At 29.8% G+C, this 21266-nt stretch overlaps 1 protein-coding gene across 2 annotated transcripts in view; it reads left to right on the plus strand.

Moving 5' to 3' along the window:
• The window catches only part of LOC132942468 (Ig-like and fibronectin type-III domain-containing protein 1), a 95883-nt gene that overhangs the window by 59489 nt on the left and 15128 nt on the right, over window positions 1-21266 (plus strand). For both annotated transcript variants that reach the window (XM_061010878.1, XM_061010879.1), the window contains exons 5-17: window positions 3609-3719; window positions 3825-4067; window positions 4212-4373; window positions 4583-4797; window positions 6929-7164; window positions 7433-7639; window positions 7701-8034; window positions 10283-10610; window positions 16032-16207; window positions 16491-16629; window positions 16697-16832; window positions 17732-17924; window positions 18695-18941. In XM_061010878.1, the coding sequence (XP_060866861.1) occupies window positions 3609-3719; window positions 3825-4067; window positions 4212-4373; window positions 4583-4797; window positions 6929-7164; window positions 7433-7639; window positions 7701-8034; window positions 10283-10610; window positions 16032-16207; window positions 16491-16629; window positions 16697-16832; window positions 17732-17924; window positions 18695-18941 (2727 nt within the window). The remainder of the gene's footprint in view (window positions 1-3608; window positions 3720-3824; window positions 4068-4211; window positions 4374-4582; window positions 4798-6928; window positions 7165-7432; window positions 7640-7700; window positions 8035-10282; window positions 10611-16031; window positions 16208-16490; window positions 16630-16696; window positions 16833-17731; window positions 17925-18694; window positions 18942-21266) is intronic.

Below are 21266 nucleotides of genomic sequence, written 5' to 3' on the forward strand. Positions count from 1 at the left end.
AGTTAAAAAACACCTTAACTGAATCGATTAGACTCTTTTTTTCCAAAGAGTTATTTAATCATGTTTTGATAGGGAATTTCTATTCTGAAACGGTAGTAGTAGGATAAAATAAAACGAAAGAAGAGAAATAAAGTTCTCCCGCAGAAAAATACTCGTGGAAAACTTTTTTTATAACCCTAAAAACTTTACACTGTCCGTGAAGATTTTTGATCGCATCAAGACTTAAGTTTGCCACCAACAAATAAACCTTTAATATAATAAGTATGCCAGTTGGCAGTTTGGTGAAGTTTTGGTAAATTACTTTCACAATTCATGTTTGGAATCTTAAATAATTATCGAATTAACCTCTAGAAACCAAGAAGAACATACTAATGCATATGAAATGCATACATTTAATTGGTTCTACTTTAAGATGTAAATTATCTTCTCGGTGAAAAACTTTTGATTTACGTCAGATCAAATTGTAACATTTTTAAATATTTTATATGAATAGAACCCGTGAACAGCAGTAATTAGTGGTACCAGACTAATATGTTATATATATTGATAAACATTACCTAAGCTATGTAAGAGTGGCCAGGTTGGTTTCAGTCACAAACCATGTTCTGAAGTCAAGTATCAGCCGGTGCCATTAGTTCTCGGGTTAGGTTGGATTAGAAATCCTTAGAAATCCTCGCACTTATATACACGTGTTCAACCAACTGTACCCTCTTCCACAGTTAAAAAAACTTAATAAAAATAATCACCGAATGGCCATTATTGCCACGGATTAATTCCAAAAAAATAAATAAAATATTTTTCAAAGTTTGAGTCATTTTATTTTAAACTGTAAAAACAAATAAAATTAGAAGTATAATATTATCTAGAAAAGAAATTCAAAAAAATATTATATTTGTTGTGGTTGAATTGATTTCGCTCGGATTTCCTTTAGTTGATTGTTTAGTTAAACAGTTGAACCTTGTGTTTGAATTTGTAAACGAATTTCTCATCTGTTGTTAATATGGCATCAAAAATGTTAAATTGTTTATCTTTAAGTAAAACAAGTCTAGATAACTTAAAATCGATAAATACTTATTGATATTTGATGTATGTATTTTGGAACCAATATAAAATAAGATTGTTACAATATTGGCAGTATTGTTCATAATAATTGCCTATGCCTAAATTATGTATGATTTAATTTTTATTTATGTGACTATGAAATGGTGTAGTGACCTTTTGCGAAACTAATAATATTAATGTTATAACAGAAATAAAATAAAAAAATGTATAATAACAACTAAAACGTTTACGGAAACAACAAAAAAGATGACTCCTTAAACAACTTCTTCATATATGTTTGTAGTTTGTTTCATAATATTATTAACTAATACAGTTATTGAGCATTTCATTGTACCTACAGATTGTTTAAGCTTTTTATTTAACAATTTTTAAAAATCTTACCTATGGTATCTTTAGTATTGAATTAAACTAAAACTTTGGAATCGATATATGAAATGTAAAACATGTACGTGTTCAGTTTACTGTAACAAGTTTACACTAAAAGATAAACATAATTTTGATATGGGTACATTTAACTTATACATTTTTTGAATATTTAAATTTAAATTTACATTATTCCTGTAAGGTATTTTTCATAATATTAGAAAAATAATTACAAGAAAACGAGGGTTTAGGACTTATAAAAATACATTTAATTTAAAACAAAAAGTAGGCGAATTGCACATTAACTAGACCATATTACCACCGTATAGTTATAGGTCTTCGCACTAGAATAATACAACACGTGCTTAATTAATTTTTGGAAATATTTGTTGTTTGTTTAAATTGTTTTGATTCAAAAAGTCAAACAAAAATAAAGAAACGTTTTTATCACAATAAACACTGACTTGACGTTGAGGATTAGCATTGTTCGGCCCTAACGGCTAACGCAATATAAACTCAATAAAGTTTCATTACGTATCCCGTGGTGTTTAAAATGTCTTTGTTGTTAATGGTGCAGTAAATTCAAAATTTACACTGCAGGAAATTCACAGTCCCGTCAATTTCTGTATAAGAACTTTTGGTAATTTGTTAAACGTGGTATACACATTTAGGCAAATCCCTAGATTATGAATAATTAATATTCTCGCCTTTCCGTAGCAGATAAGGGTCCTGGAGAAAACTCTCGCGGGTGTGAACGTAGGGTAGTTGGGAAAAGGGTGGGCGACATACATTTAAGGATGAGAAGGGGTAATACAGTTCAGAATATACAAAACTACCAAAATAATTATTACGAATTATGTCCAGATCGTTTTAGTAGTTTGTTCGATAGGTCTTCAGCAAGACCAATGTAAATTGATCATTAAGCAATAAACGAGTAAGCAATAAATTTTAGTAAATTTCGAAATTCAATTGTGACTTAGTCAGTGCGGTGCGTTTGAATTGTAAAGAAATTTAACTTAGAAGTTTCTTGATAATAATTTAATGTTCTTAACTTAAAGTTTTAATACTAACCAATGAATAAATAATGACATTTATGACGAAAAATTGTAAAATGTGATGGACGATTAGACATCCTTATAATACAATTACTTTTGTGTGAATGAATCTTTTATCGTAAATATAGCACACAATACTTGTTATATACGGGTAGTATTAACAGTTATTATTTCAGTTAAATGGGTTTCATATTATGGTACTTATATAAAAGTTTTTAATGATTTTTTGTATAACATATATAGATTTATACTCTACTTTTATCTATTGTATATTAAAACCTAACTAGGTAGTTCAAAAGTCAGTTTAATTATTATAAAATAATGTAAGACTTTGAAAAATGTCTGTCAAATTGTTTTCATTGAAATTTATGGTGCTATAGAAAAATTGTAATTTTTTGTACTCATTCAATATCACTGAAACTAAAAATATAATATCATAATTGTACGATCAAGGTGATTACGTTATCGATAGTTTATTATATTTTGATGTGAAGATGTGTTACTCTAATATGTCATGTCTTGATAGTATATCGTGTTTAAATTTAGTGTGAATACTGAAGAGATGCAATAAAAATTAAAACATTTATATATAAATTGTATAAAATATTCACCTATATTTGAATAAGAATGAGAAAAGTAAATCATAAACTTATTTGCTGACACAATAATGTATGGAGTATATAACTTTTTATGTCATAAATCGATATGTTATACGTTTTTCATAGATCATAATATTTCTCGTATGACTCACTTATATTAGAGGGTAAGTGACTTTTTGAATTCAATATATTTTATCCAATACAATATTATAAACGATTCTGTCAAAATTATTCGACGTATATCTCGAGTAGATTCAAGTACCATTTTGATGTCGTTATTCACAACATATTATGTAATAAAAGCGAAATAAAAAATTATACAATTTATTGGAATTTCATGTCGTATCTGGTTTTGACCTACGTATTTTTTAGAATTATGCTCTTAACCCTCGAAGCATGAATGGATTTAGTTTTTCGAAAAACCTTCGTCAACACACTTACACATTCACGATGTATTTTTATGTATTATATTTTAATATATATTGTGTTCTGTTCATACTTCGTATTAAATTTTATTTTCGATTTACAGGCGGTGACGTATGGGTATTGTCCATCAAGAACGTCAAGTTTAACGACTCTGGGTTATACGCATGTGAAGTGAATAGCGACCCCGTAGTTAGGTCGTTCCACTCGCTTTCGGGTAAGTTGAAAGATAATAATTATACAACATCGTTTAAATACGCCAATGACATTATATTATGGCTCTCGATGACACTAATATAAAAATTAAAAATCGATTAAATAGTGTTGTCTGGTAACCTGGAACCGCCGCCATTTGAGAATGGTACTGCTGCGTATTACGGCAAAGAAGACGAATCCGAACCGATTGACATTAAAAACCACAACTACACGGACTGCTGCGTAGCGAGAAACGTGAGCTCGGGTTGTCTGGGCTTTTGCAACATACAAAGCATATTGGATGGCACCACTGGACAGGACCCGGAAAACTGCGAACCGGACTTCAAGTCCATTGTAAAATGCATGGCAGGTTAGCACATCGCATTTCCTCCACTATTTTCATTTTACTATTTTTTTTTTCATCTCATCTTCTCTCTCTCTCTCTCTCTTTCTCCCTTTAACTCAGCCGGGAGGTAGACAGTTTTTATTATTATTATTATTATTTTCGTTGCAGACGGTAGAAATCATGTCCCTTGTTGTGTGCAAGAAGGTATTCCAGACATATGCCAAGATGTTTGCCAAGGGGAGTACACCCCAATCACGGATAATATAAAAACCATGGTCTCGTGTTCTCCGTATACTGAACAGACATTGGCATGCATCGTAGAGGGGATAGGTAAACATTATTGATTGACGTAAAAGCTATAAACGGAAAAGATTTAATGTGTATAAGTATATTATATATAAAAAAAAAAACGGATCGGCGACTTTACTTTTGTTGTGTGTTTATCATATTATATAATAAGTACACGACATTCAATGATGCAAAAAAAAAAATACAAAATAAAATATCGTATTACGTACTGACGTTGCTGTGCATTTTAGAAATTCTGCCGAGTCAACCCGAAGATGTGCAAGTGGATGTAAACAGCAGCTCTATGGTATTCGTGACGTGGGACAAACCGTCAGCCAACTCAGCATCGGTCAAAGGGTACGTAGTCAATGTGACCATGCTCAGGTCGTTCGACGGCATGAAAACGTTTCCGGACAACGACGGCAACAGCCAATCAATTGTCACGCCCCACAGCATCCAAGTCAAGGTATATTATATTATATAATAAGCATATTAATGTGATACAATTACGTCCGCGAGCAAAAACATGTACACCGTGCAATTTTTGATTATTAATTTACTCATTTCTCGTGGAAAATTGTACATTGCAGCTCACGTATAATAACGGTCCCTATATGTTTATGTGTTTTCATAATTCAAAACGTGTACTGTAGTTGTAATACCCTAGGGTTCTCGTGTGTGTGTATAAAGGGTCTGAGGATAAATTATTTTTTGGTTACCCTACTCTTCGTGACTCTCCGCTTACTCACTCCTACTTTATTTCTAGACATTTTAGGTAACTTCGTAAGTGCTTCAACCCACGCGATTACCCACAGTAAATGGCGAGCGTGCATACCGTTTACCATTTATGACTATTATATCACCCTAACCTGTTTCAAATAACATAAAAAAAAAAAAATAATAATAATATAACTAACAAATAAGTAAAACAAGTCTGAAACGTTCGAATGCATGAACGGTAATGTATTCACATAGCCTACGTAGACTAATGGATCGATATTTTTAAATTATTCTGAACGTACTTTGGGGACGCCGGAGTTTAAGGAACGTTATACGAAAACGTCACGAATGTCGAAGTCCCTTGCGTGATCTTAACATTATATAGTAGACGCCGTAGCCCCTGTCTTAGAAAGAAACTGTCATAATATCTTTATTTTAAGACCTACGCCAAAGATATTTCTTGATTAGTATATTTCTACATTCAATTGATTTTTTTTCAAACTGATTAAATGTAGGCACATCAATAATCATCAATATAATATGATAATATAACATAATTATATCGAAACTATTACGATTTCGTTCCATTTATTTTTGTTCCTACCATTGTGTATTTACTTAAAAGCCAATTGAAATGTAACTAAATTAAGGGATTTAAAATATGCATTCAATAAATACATTTTAATAGTAGAAATACAAATACTATAAATATTATAAGCATATAATTGTTTTGATCCAATAAGCGCCATTAGAACTTCTTTTTTTAAGGACAGGGAGATACCTGTAGTAATTTTTTCACCTATTTTGACTACTAGACACTAGTACAATATATTGTGTTTTTCTTTGTTTGATATAAAATAATATAATCTTTATTAATTAAAAGCAATGTTTATATTTGTGTAAGCGATCCATAGCCAAGTCTATCACACTCATGGATCTGAAATTCGGTATAGATATATGTAATTCTGTTTACATATAAGTATTTTATATAACTCCAACCCCCGCCCTTAAAAAAGGTAGTTCTAGTTACACTTAGATGGATCAAAATAAATTATTTAAAAGTTTAAAATATTGATGGTACTTTTATTTCTATTATTTAAATTTATTTATGGAAAACATACTTCCAAACCCTTAATTTTGTTACACTTTAATAGGCTTTTGAGTAAATACAAGTCCTTTGTATGACATAGCATATTATATGATATAAAATATAGGGAATTGAATATTTCCAAAATCATTGTTTTTGTTGAATATGTTTTTCTCAGAATTTAAAATGGAAAAAAATGGAAAATGTTTTATTTTATATTCTAAAGTGAAAAATGTAATAAATTGGTTTTACAATGATGTTTGATTTTTTTCCCGTTGAAACTTTTTTGGGTACCTAGTAAAATAAATGTTAAAAAATTTAAACGAAGAATAGTTTTTTGTATGCGATGATTTCTCATTGGTATCAAATGTATATAATAATAATAATAATAAACCAGTAGGTACCGTTTGTGCATTCATTATACATTGTGCCGATATGAGCTCGAGGTAAGAGTATAAAGGCATACCTACTCGAAAACACGATATCTGTGTATTTTCCCGGATTGCTATAATACTGTTATATATATATACTTTTATTATTAAATACAATTTTTCATTTACAATTTACAATTTATTACAATGTGACATTAATTATTAATGCAGTTAATAACGAAATTCAAGATTATACAATTTATTTTTGACACGGTTATTGTATCTATGCATCTAGTATACCTACTTGATAATACATAATGTACCTGATTGTTTTTAATATATTTTTGTTTCTACAATAAGTATTATTTATTTTCTATGATAAGTTTGTTCGATTCTTAACATGTTAATGTCTTGACCAGGTACCTGGATCAGAATACGAAGTCAAAATTGATAAGCTTATACCATTTACAATGTACGAAATAACAGTAGTGGCTGTCAATAAGCATGGTTCAAGTTTACCTTCAACAGCTATTCGTTCCCTCACGTTGAACAGCGATCAAAAAACATCGCGTAGGACGAATACAGATAATTCAACGTTACCGCCATTGCCCGATATTCGATCATGTTGCATGAAAAAAGGCATTACACATTCAGCGTAAGTAAATTAATTGTATACAGTAATGTAGGAGTGTTTATCCTGTATTTGTTGTATCGTTATAATATTATATGATTGCGTTGTCAATAGCTTATTAAATTTTAAACACATTAAGTTTGGCATTAAGTCGATTAATTGCAAACTGGTCGTCTGGAAATATTACATAATATAATAAAGGGGTTAAAATTTCAATAAAAACGCTATAATAAATGCGTTTTCAGTCTTATTGCATTTTTGTAAAATCCTAAGGTGTTTTATTTTTCCATAGGTGTCTAGATAAATTATGTGACCCATCGCGCTCCGACGTAGCCGAGGTTACTGATTTAATGATATGTGCTCCGTGGGCTTCTCAGACATTCAGTTGCCTCACAAACGGTATAGATCACACCCCGTGTTGCCGAGCGAGAGGTTTGCCACCGTTATGTCAGAACTTGTGCGCTGGAAATCTCACTCAAATTGATTTTAGTTACTTCAAGTAAATTACAACCGATAGGACATAAATAAAACTGGATACGATTTCACATATTATATTTCAGGTGTTTACGATTCATGGATGACTACACTAGCTGTCTCCTTCAAGGATATGGCATAGTCGCATCAGCTCCAAGACGTCTACGCGTTTCTAACGTTGATGTTAACTTTGCTTTATTCCATTGGGAACCACCAAAAGACTTGGCAGATACCGTAACACATTATAATGTGTTTTATAGACTGGTCGATGACGAATACGATTCAATAACTAATGTACATTCTCCATTTATTTTGGAGCATTTGAATGCTAATACATTATATGAAGTTTACGTGGAAGCTGTTAATGGCCACGGTGCTGGAGAGCCCTCGCAAAGGGTTGTTTTTTCAACTAAAAGCCAGGTATATTTTTATTTTGAATATTTTTATTCATATTACGTAGTAACAGGTAAACTAATATTTTATTCCCAGATCGGTGGGAGAGTATATTATTTACATCCTAGATGCTAAAATAAAACTTCTATAAAATATCGTGTAATATTTTATTAACACCAAAACTTTCATATAAATAATATGATCTTAAGAGAATTATTATTAGCGTCTAGTATTTTGTGTACTACACTGATAAAATTCTATACACATTTAGTGTCATCGGGGAAAACTTGTTAAAAATTTGCATAGAGTGATTTTCACGTTTTTGAATAAAATAAAACGGGTTTACTATAGCCTGCAATTTTTGAATATTTTTATATATTCTCAAGATCAAACATAATGGAAAATATTTGAATTATTTTATGGATAAGCTTACAACGAATGAAAATTAAGTGTTTTTAGATAAATAATAAAAAGTTGAGTATTCTGTAATTTTATATAAGTAAGCTATCTACTAAAGTACTAAGTCTTTCAATATATTTATGAAGACATCACACGTATATTTTCTTAGAGAAAAAAATCATTTCACATTGATAATTTTTTTATTCAGATTGTAACTATACATAAAAGTTAAAATTAGATCATACTTTCAATGCAGATTTAAACATTGTTTATGCTTTACCATAATTATTTTTTCGATATATTTTAAAGAAAAAATGGTATTATTTTTATATAATATGACATCATATAAATCGAATGTACCTATATATTTATGTAAATTTATGAAAATAAAAGAAAATAGCGTTGCTAAAGCAGAGAAAAACGTTCTTTCTATACCACTGTTGACAAATCTATTATCTGCAATGTTGTCTATAGAAAAAGTATTTGGAATATTTTCTCAGCAAAAGTGGTAAATATTTTGACTGAAAACAAAAATCCTTCAGTTTCCATGAAGTGATTGCGTGAGCCGTGAACATTAAAACGTTAAAATAAATAATAAAATACGTTTGAAAACCCCCCGTCGATCACCTCGCTATACAGGAATATATAATACGAGGTTTGATAAAATAATATCGGGACTAAAATTATTTCTGCTCCAAAAAATAAACGTACTGCGGATATACTCAAGTTGAATAAAAGTAAAGATAACACTCAGTTACGTTATTAAGCCACGAGTTAATATTTTATTTTCGTAACGAACGACAATCCGTTGAAGTCGGTATACTTTTGTTGTGCCTGTCGTTTTTGTTATGCAGAATAAACCAGAGCAGCGTGTTTGCATTAAGTTTTGTGTTAAATTCGGGAAACCAGCGACTGTAACTTTTTAAATGATTAAAAAAGCATTTGAAGATGAAGAAATAAACAGATCTAAAATACTTGAATGGCACAAAAGGTTTTTAGAGGGTCTTGAAGCAGCTTGCGATAACTCCCGTGCTGATCGAACATCAACTGAAGAAATTTTGGAATGGTGTCAAAAGTTTCATAAATATTTTAACTGACGGTTTATGCATGCCACGAGCCTGTGCAAAAATGGTTCCAAAATTGTTGTCTCAAGACCAAAAAACTTGAAGTTTGTCCAAAGTCTGTAAAAACGAGCACAAAATTACTCAGCGTTCATTATAAGAGTCGATCTTGTGATTTTTTTTTATTTCCACAAACTAAAACCGATCACTAAGGACCAAGATCGAAACCAAAAAAACAAATGCGGATCAACTCAAACAACTTGAAGTTGAAGACTGCCAAGTTCCAACATCGTATCAAAAAATAGCTAGATCGTTGGGATAAGTGCACAATATTAGGCTGTGAATACTTTGAAGGGAACTAATATTTAAAATTTGTTTGAAAAATAACAAATCCGGGAATTTTTCGATCACACCTCGTGTAATACATTGTCTAACATTCATGCGCTATTACAAACATGAAAAAAAAATATCAAAGTGTTATAATTTATTGTACCCGTGTTAGTCGGTATAAAATTGTTACAATGTTTTTTCGGGCAAAGGGATATTTTTTCTGTCCAATCGTATTCATTGGTTTAAAAACGTCTAGCCTGCCGGCGCCCCGATCCCAATAATCGTGTCCGATTTCAACAGCGGTCACGTGACTCGTCTCGTTGGTCCCGCGACCGTGGGACCGTACCACACAGTATTGTTATTTTTTCGTCGTCCCCGGAACAATAACAACGCAATATAATATTTTCGTATTTTCGTATACCATCATCGCTGTGTAAAAACACACGATAACGTTATTGTCATTGTTGTTGTTGTTGTTGCCACAGATCGCCAACGACCGGGAGCTGACCACGTCGCCGTACAATCTGACCGACTGTTGCGTCAACATCAAGCTGCGGCAGATGTGCATGCCCCTGTGCTCGTTCGACGCCAACATGACGGACGTGAGGAGCCTCGCCCCTTTCTGCGGCGCCGAGCTGCACAAGCTGATCAAGTGCGGCGCGGGCGGACGCAACCACGGCGCCTGCTGCACCCGCCGCGGCGTGCCCGGCATCTGCACGCCGCTGTGTTCCGGCGTCGTGCCCGACTCGCTGTTGAGCGTGGCGGTCAACTGCGCCTCGTTCATCGGCAACGTCGTCCAGTGTTTCGAAGAAGGTCAGTTTCGCGTTATTATTACCTATTATTTATTTATACTTCCTCCAAAACACTTATACTTACCGGCTAATTTCTAACCACCGATGCAATCCCAAATATTATGTATAATGCAAGTGTAGTGGTCAAAGTATACTTTTAAACGGAAACAAAAAAATATAAGAAAAATAACGGGATAAAGATTAACGAACGTAGTGAATAATATAGGTATAATAAAATCAACGCATACAATCTAATAATACAATAATAATAACAAACACACTCAATAGAGTTAAAATCAAATAGGCAAATCAATTTGGGTATCATTAGCTATAATGTAATCACGACGTAGTTAAATTTACTGCAGGCTGCAAGAACATTCAGGGCATACTTATTAATTAGTTTTGAGTAATTGTGTATAAAAAGTACTAGTAGATCAAGACGTGTATGGTATTCGGGGACGTGATAAGCAATTTAATAATTCCGAACAGTCTATATGTATCCATTGACCAATCTGTACAAGGATTTTAAATCAGTTATAATATATCTCCCGAAAGCAAGAATACTCATATTAATTAGTGTGTACTGTGTAGGTATAACAAAGGCTTATGTATAGAGTGAATAAGGTTGACGTGGACTACCACATTTATATGATATAAAACGAAGGAAACTATTCTGAAGTGCTTCGAGGCATTGTATATGAACATGATACAGAGAGTGACCAGACTATAGAATTATATAGTTTACAACTAGTTAATATGTCACGACTATACCATCGTAAAGTACAACGTTTTTAAGGCAACGGGGTTGGTAAAATCTTTACAGGTTCTAATAACGATTCCTGGAATCGATGAAGATTTTTTTTGAAATATTAAAATAAAGCTTATTGGAAGATAAGAGTCAAATATTATACGTATAACACCTAAACCACAATTTTCAACAACCAGAAGAAGAAAAATATTGTCTGAATAATAGCTGTGGAGAAATGGCGCACGAGACATGTAAAATCGCTACTAAAATGACATTACGCTGCACTCATCGATATATTTTAACAATAAATTGTGCTGTTTACACCAGGCTGATGAGAAATTTGAGACATTTTGTAACAGGGCTGTACATTATTATTCTGAGGGTGATTTAATTAATGGTAACGATTTCCGAGAAGGTACCGAGAGCTCAGACAATGTACGATGAATATGTAAAATATTACGATGATGATAAGCCGTAAACGAAAACGAATATTTCGAGAGAAAAAAATCACCGCGTCGAGTGTGTTACAATATAATATTTTTAACTTTTCCGCGGCAAAATGTATGCATGTTGTGTAGGTGTAGTCGCCAGTCGGTTACCGCGTCGGGCGAAATAAGACATCGACGCCGATAAAGTTCGCTTTCGTAATATATTTTACAATTAATGACGTGTTCGTAGGTAATTATTGTAATATCATAATGAGTAAGTATGACGTGTGCAGTTGTCTCGAGCACGACTTTTTTCATTTATATTTTCGCAATCACTCGTCAAATTAACAATTATTATATTATTATAGTCTTGAAAATTACTCGGTAAAATGTCCCTTTAAATAGTACCCATATTTTAGTTGTTACAATTTTTGTTATCCTTGAAAATGTTTAAACAATTTCTGACCAAAGCCCTTAGACAAATCACTAATGTAGGTAACCTGCTTTTTTTTTTTTTACAATAATCTGGTATATACACATAAAAATATAATAATAGGTAGGTATATAGGTACGTGTTTGTTGCGTGTGGCAATAACGTTTGAACACGATTGCTCAGACTACTGCAGTGTTTTTTTTTAAAGCTAACCTATATATTATTATATATTATGTTCCACAATTGTCCTGTCGTTTTACGCCATTGAATTTCCGTATTGCAATAAATTATTTTTATTATTCCAACGTAGTTATTACTTATTAATCTCTCCTTAATGTCACAATATTTTCGGTAGCGTTTAATTATACAAGAACATAAAACGTGAAAATGGCATATTTATAATTGCAACTACCTATATTCCGACTAGTATTTTTTTTGTTCACTAGGTAGACTTTTGAATCTCTTTCATGGTCGCAATAATAAAACATATTATTTTAATTACTTTTTTTTTTATGATTTTGCATTTAAACATAAATATTTAAATTTATCCATTGTTTAAAATATTATATTGCCCATAAGCAAATATATGTCAAATAATTTCTCGAATGAATATATTATACGTTTTTCCCAATATACTAATGTGCATTATAAAAATTAATATACGACATGCCTATTAAACCTTTATAGGTATGTTTATTTGGGTAACCAAAATATTAATTACCCATATTGTTATAATTAAAGTCGTATGATAATAAAAATCATAATAATTGACCAAAAATACAGTACATGCCACTTTTTACAACATTGATATTTAAATTATTATTTTCAAATGCGATTTATATAATTCGCATATAATTTATCGTAGATATCTGACTCTGACATATTATTATATCAAACACGTATTCAAATTACTTAAAATTTAATTTATAAATAAAGAAAAAATTAGTTTAAAAAATAGCAAAATTAATGACATTTTAAATTCTAAATTAAGTTTTTTTTTATACTTTTATTCATATAAATCGCGTGTTTCAGTATTATTTTATGAACCATTATTATACCCTGAAAATCGTAGACATTACATTTTTGATCATAGATCATAGATATTTAGAAATGAATAAATTAAAAAAAAAACGAGAACAGGAGTTGGACAAGTCACTGGGGTGGGTATCTTAATCATACATCACATTATACTAGGAAAACGAATTTGTGTACATTTTTATGTATTAAAAACAGGTCAAAGTAAAAATAAAGCAATATTTATTTCTTATAAACAAAGTATAAAATTAATATAATATTGTCAACAGTTTAAATTCTGAATTAGGTCAGGCAAACAACATTTAAAATTGGTGATTCGATTTTGTTGAAAATGCACGTGCAGTAAATACCATAGTTTTTATAATTTGAATCAATGTCGTATGTAACTATGTGAGTAGTGAGTTTGAAACTCCAAAAGCAACGACTTTATTGGACCACTTCCAAAACAAAAAATTTCTTTGGGACCTAAAGTTTATATTACATGTTGATACTGTAACACATAAATTGACTAATTAACTCTAATTTTATAGTCTGTTTTGTAACAAATTATTACCATTGCTAAATAAAATAAAACTTTATATAAGATAAGTTATTCGGGTTTTTTTGTTGTTATTTATCGTTTTTTAACAAACTTGGTAGCAATGAGTTGACCACTAGTTATATTGTATTTACATGTTATTTTAATGATAGGTCAAATAGGTTACAATAATGGTACTTCATTAAAAAAAAAAATAAAGTGAAAAAATGGTCGTTAGATTTAAATATTGCATTTTTAAATTGTTTCAAATAAATCATTTGATTTTAAAAAATTAATACCTAAATTGTTTTGGTCTGGGTTTTGTTTAAGGGATAAGTCAAGGTTTTCGGATATGAGGAGGTTGAGTTGGTCCTGGTGGAATCTTTAGTGAACTTAAAAATTTCAAGTCATGGACTACGAATAATATTTATTAAAAAAACATTGAGTTTTATAAATTGTATTCTACGTTTATAATATATTCAAAATATGGTAAAAAGAATATTTTCCAGTTGGTTTTCTTTTTAATTTAATTTTTAAAATATACAAATAACAAATTTTATATAAAATTTAAATATCGATACCGTTAATTATGATAAGAATTTATATCTCATATTTTGTTCATACGATTTTGATGCTTTGTGGTGTTACATATACATACCAAGCTACCCATTATTTTTTGATAATATTTTTTAATTTGTTAGTAAAAATAATAATATTATAATATATATTAATATCTTTACATATGTTTTAATAATTATATAAATTAATGATTTTACTCTATTTTGTATTTTAATTATCATATTAACTATGTAGGTACACTATACTTTAAGTACCTAAACCGACAAAGCATTAATTAAAACAGTACAATTTAAATCAGATAAAAATAATTTAAATTTAAAACATGTAACACAAAATAAAATTATGGACTCTCCAACTCTCCCGAAGTCAAATATTAATTCTTAGAGATTACTATTAGATTCAAAAATTATGAATCATACATTTTTAACTATTTGGAACTTCATAAAGGTATAGGTACCTATTAATAAAGCGTAGAATACAAATTGTCAGTATGTATTAAAATTTCGCATCAAAGTTGATAGTTGTAAAACTTTTTGTTTTTACAAAAACTTCCTTAGTTATCCCGGAAACTAAAAAGTTAACAATTTTCTATATATTTTAAATAAAATGGATCTATTATACACAGTCTACTGAAGTCTGAATTCCATCTGGAAATTATTTTTTCCACCTTGTATTCTGCGTATTATTATAGTTTACCTATATATTATTACTATTAAGCGTATAACGGGTAATCCATTGAATATAAGACACTCATTGTTTAAAAAAATAATAACGTTTTTGAAAATATTTTTTTTTTACTTACCTAATTTTAAGTAGGTACCTATAGTTAAGAAACAACATTTTTATATAATAATAATATATTTTTATTGATATAATTTTGTGCCACTGTAACTCTGTACTCTGTAAAATGTTGTTCCTCTACTCCACTCACCCAAACATTAAATACTTATAAAATACTTATCCGAAATTTGATCTTATAGATCGAAATAGGTACTTACTTCAAATATATTCTGCTTAGAAATATGAATTTAAAATTGGTTGTATGCTCATTTCAACTGTCGAAATAAACCAAAAAAATTAAATAATATGTTTTTTTAGCGGAAACCTCTGGACGGTAATAGTTAAATAATATAATTCTATTAACAGATTAAAATGCATTTACTCCAATAAAAATCGTTTTAGCAAAATATATCAAAGTCTTGATTGTATGAATAATCATCATTATCTCTTATTTTAATATTCACCACTACAGTTTAAAACGACACATTACTTCTGCCGTAAGTTATGACACGTTGATAGTTTAAAGATATCATCTGATCGTGCTCAATATATTATGAACTAATATTATATAGTGTTTGTGTTTCAAGTCCTAAGATGCTAAACAATAATTATTATGGGATATAGGTGTGTTCAAGTTGTAATCTCTTATACATACAGCCAAACTTCTAAAGTATACAATATAATGTTAACATTATATGAACGGTGATGTTCTATTTTGACATGACTTAAAATAGTTACATTTTTGTATTGTAAATTGTATACGTATACGTTTATGTAAGTACACATTTTACAATAGTTTTGATTTATTCGTAATTATTTACACGGGTATATTATATTATATGCGTTGAATTTTTCAAAAATTCCTTATGTAACATGTAGGCATGAACACTAATATTAAATAGTAATATAAATTAAACTCACAGGTACAGGCAAGTTACCAGGGCCAGTAGGAGACATGCACGCGGTGAAATTAACCAACAGCAGTGTTTCGTTGGTATGGAATCCTCCCAATGACAATAGTAACGTAACCAGTTTTGTAGTGCACTATCAAAAAGTCAATAACTCCACGGTGCACGAAAACACGATAAAACTAGATCAGGTATGAATTTTGTATTTTAATGTGTTGAACAGCGTTTGATCGAATTTGTGAAGATATACTGATAGAGACGATTGGCTGTGCATTGAATAACGAGACATAATATATCTAATATTAGAATTAGTATGCTTTTAATAAAAATCATAATATATAAACGTGTTTTGTTGATAGCTGTTTATATTACTGTGAAAGTTACGATAAAAGCTGAAGAAATATAAAATGAAAGGGAGAAAATATGTGATTGGAATATTTATTAAGACAACTATGATATCTTGTTTGTTCGCAGCAAATGGAAGTCAATGAAAACTCAGTGGTATTGATAAAATTGGAGACTGGGAAACTGTACAAAGTTTTTGTCGTATCAAAAAATATACACGGTACCTCATTACCGTCATCTATACTCTTGCTCAATATCACCGAAACAGGTATGCAATAATTAAACACAATAACTTCATGTATTTGTATTTACTAAAATTACCGACCCCACTATAGATTTGGATGGTAAGGGTGTCGTGGGCGTTACATCTCCACCACATTCATTGTCCGTTTCAGCTCACAGTGCCAACTACGTTACTATCACTTGGCAGCCACCCGAGTTTAGTCACGTGTCCGAAGAAATAACTTACAAGTAAGAATTTAATACTAGTAGATAGTGGTCATTTCGAGATGGACATTTTAGCACACGTAACGGGTGTTTACTTATGATTTTATTGGTTTAGTGACCGTCGATTTACAGAGAAGATAATATAAAGTTTCATGGTAATTTATGAAAAATACTTTTTCAAAGCAATAAAACAACCCATTCTTAATGTCCGTTGTTATTATGTGGGAAAACTGGGCTTAGAGGACTATCTGAATTTCCCATTTGTGCTATATTTTATCAGGAAACGACCGTTTTCGAATACCCTACTAAATTATCGTCTTACAAGGTATGAGATAGGTAACCTCGATAACAAATTTTTGTGTAATTTCCAAGAATTGGCTTAGTTTCAAGCCTCTGCAAAAATTAAACTTTACAATTTTCGACAAATCGTCTTTTAAAAGTACGTTGGTGATATTGAAAAAAAGCGTTAAACAGTTTACTTTAATTCAATTCTTTATTATTATTATAACTACAATAAATACTTGTAGATTTGTTATTTCTATTAGTCGTAAATAATTGTAGTTTAAATAACGCTTTATTATCATTTTAATATAGAGGTCGATATTGTTTTTATATCATTTAAATGTGGAATGAAAACAAAATATAGTACCTACTTGGTGATAAAGTTAAAAAAAAATGTTGCTAAACCATTACGACCCTATTTTTATAGCTACATATTATAATTTTAAGACTGTTTATATTATAATGTACCAAATTATACTGTTATGCTTTATCGGTTAACAGAATAAATAGTATGACAGTAGGTATTTACGGTCTTAGACGAATTTAATAAACTAAATATGCACAGCAAAATCCACGGTCCACAAAATTCAAAACAACAATTTTCTCTAAAAAAAAAAGGTGATGTATATTTATATGTTTAGGTTGTATTGGAAATCAGTAGCGGAAACGGTATTCCATCAAATTGATGTGGCTGTGCCCGCGTACACCGTGGAAAATCTATCTCCGAACTCTCAGTACATCATTTACATAGTGGCAATGTCGAAGAACGGTAAAAGCTTGCCGTCAGAAACATTGATTGCGTGGACCGATCCCGCTTATCCAGCTTTCGTCGAGGTTTGTAGTATTTTACTATAATATTATTATTTATTATTGCCATTGTGTAAAACGATCAATGGAATATAGTTATTATTTGAATTTCAATACGCTGAAACATAAAAAGTTTTGTAGTTTTTCTACACATTTGATAAATTTTGTTTCATGTTATTAATTCAAAACTATATTTTAATAGAAATAACTTTAATATCGAAAAATATATTGTAGGTGAAGGTATTTCATGTATCGAATACAAATATGCTGATCATTACTAGATAAACATTATACATGTCGTTTCGTATATTTGATATAATTTGAGATCAAAGACATTAATATGATTCTCTGTTTATTCAACGGACGAAATAATTACTATAATAATAAAAATATTTTATCTCGTTTGCACAAAATCCATCACCGGGCAAACGGATTGATATAGTAATAGGTATCATATTTATTTAACTCTCCATGTCGTTGCGATTAAATAAATAAAAAATAAATATATTTTTGCGATACACATACAATTAAGTAAGATGGGAATGGAATTGAGATACAAAATACAAATTTAAGTGTAAATTAACTTGCAAACAAAGCGAGGGTTTTTTAAGTTTTTTATTCAGTTTTATGAGCTGGTAAAAACTTTTACCCCATCTATGATAACTGAAATGACGCCACCGAGATTGTATTATACATGACGTGTCTGTATGTGTGTATGCACAAAAAAGTACTTAAACACGTTACATTATTTATTCAAAGTTATTGTAACCGTTTAATGTAATATTTTCTTAAAACAGCCTCCAACGGTCCATCCAATAAACTTGGTAATGGAAGGCAGCAGCATGACCGTGCTGTGCATTGCCATGGGTACGCCATCACCCACCATATCACTGTACATATCTGGAAGATTAGTCAGACAAGAGACATCTAGACACATGGTGACCGTTATCCACAACGTTACACGAGACATGGATGAAATCTCGTGCTATGCAGATAATGGCTACGGCACGCCTATGCAATCATCGAGGAAAATCAGTATTAGCTGTAAGTAAAACTTTGAAAATCATATTTTAGCAATTTGTTTGTTTTATAATATCTTTGTAGATACCTGACTCAGAATACCGCTAGCTAGTGTATTTATCATTATATCTAATATACTATTAAAACCAAAAACGTATACCTAGTATACAGTATACCTACAGTATAGAAGTATAATGCAGTTTTTTTTTTATTCTCATATAGTATTCTAATTTCATAACTATGTCTTATCGGTCTTATGTTTTTGATAAATTTCGGAGATTTTAAGTATACCTAAAGATATAGACACATAGTATGTACATAACAATACATTAACAGTAAGTTGCCAAACTAAACTTATTTTTATTTAATGATCAAAAAAATATTCTAAACATTCGCGAGTAGGCACTTAACCAAATTTCAATAAAAAAAAAAAAACTCGTAATATGATGACGTATAAGATATATTATTTTTGTTCTGTTCTTCGTTTTAACATCGTGTAAAACCAAATTTATTGTACTACATAGTTATAAGTTATAACAAATTATAATGGTAAAAAAATGTAATATATTTAACCAACGACACTAATGAATATTATACGTTAAGTATACTTTTATGACTTTATAAAAAAAAGACAACATTTTATGGTACACAATATTATTATTATGGACATATATGATGATGATATATTATATTACTACATATTTGACATTTAATATTATTGAAAATAATACAATGAATAAAATAAATAATAAAATACAAAATGTATGATTTCAATAATCATAAATATTAATAACAACCAAACATAGTCCATCATTATTTTTGAATATAGGTTACACATGCATTTTGGTTTAGTAGTGTTGTACTTTATATCTTAATAACAGTGTATTATAAAATATAATAACTTACCCCCATATAATGAACTAATATTTATGGTAACACAAGATCGTATCATTTTAAAAGTACGTTCACACTTTATTCGTGTTACTATCTACGAAATAAATGGTTTTGCGTTTCTATAAAATATAATTAAAAATCTCGATTTTTGCTGGTTTCTTATACCTACTACAAGTAATATGAAATGAACACAAAATTAAGGTTATATTAATATAATGATATGTAACACGAATAACACAATCATATTATTTTTTTTTCGATTGTTTTATTAAAAACTTTATTTATAAATATTTTAAATTACCTATTTCGAATTTTAGAAGAAGCACGTAATTACGTTTAGGTCATAATTAAACAGTTATATATCATTAAAATTTAAAAGTACATCTGTTCAATTATTAAAACTATTGGAGTGCATTAAGCAACATTCTGAGTATTTTGTAAATAAATAATGGTATATATAAAAGCTTTTGGATGATTTATGTAACCCCGTATGTCCAGTTATCTTAAAGAAAATATTTTTAATAAAAAAAAGAAAATTAAGAAACTAGGTTTTAATGCAATAAATATACACAGATGTTGTAATTTTTGTCGGTGGTCTTCACACTGAAAATTCTTTCGCATTTCTCTTTCTACACATGGGCATCAGATAACTATTATGTAGATTTGTATTCCTTTGTTGGATGTTGACAGTTTAGTTTAAAAAGAAAGCTTTGAAAAATCAACTCAACAATGTAATTTTCGTGAAACGAATTTTTTAAAAGAATTCTTTGAAGTTTTGTGGAATGTGAATAGCATGTATCTTAACATATTATACATTATTAATTTTTCTTCTATTTTCATTGAAGACGCGTAATATTTCAAAATTCACAAATTTACAAAAACTTTCGGTTTGGTGTATATAATTTGCTAACTTTTCGATTGATGATATATATTAAACAAACACGTGTGTATGAATATAAAATAACGAATGAAGGAAAAGTTTAAGACGTTTATCCTTTATATAAAATAACATAATATTTTATACTCATATATTAATATATAATATTGCTTTATATATAAAATAGAATTAAAAAAAAATTAAAAATTAATTATAATAATTCAACGCTCGTTCGAGTGTCATGACACCATAATGGTAAACTATATTTAGAGATTTAATTACAATTCTCATGATCTGTTATACAATTTCAAAGCACGGTTACAAACACAGTTAAATTACTTACGAAGTTGTTGAAACTTGAAAGTTTTGGGAACATTATTCACATTGTTTTCTGATTTATCAAAGCTTTGGTTTTTACCTGACATTATAAATACGCACCCAACATACGATATTTCAAAAAAGAAAGAGAGATTATTTCTTTTTTTCTTTCTAGTATTTCCGTGTCACAGCTTTAACACTCTCATCTTCGCTCCTAGAAGATGGATGTTTTATATGCAATATATTTCACACATACGGAA

Source organism: Metopolophium dirhodum, chromosome 4 (assembly GCF_019925205.1).
Source record: "Metopolophium dirhodum isolate CAU chromosome 4, ASM1992520v1, whole genome shotgun sequence".
Classification (NCBI taxonomy): domain Eukaryota; kingdom Metazoa; phylum Arthropoda; class Insecta; order Hemiptera; family Aphididae; genus Metopolophium; species Metopolophium dirhodum.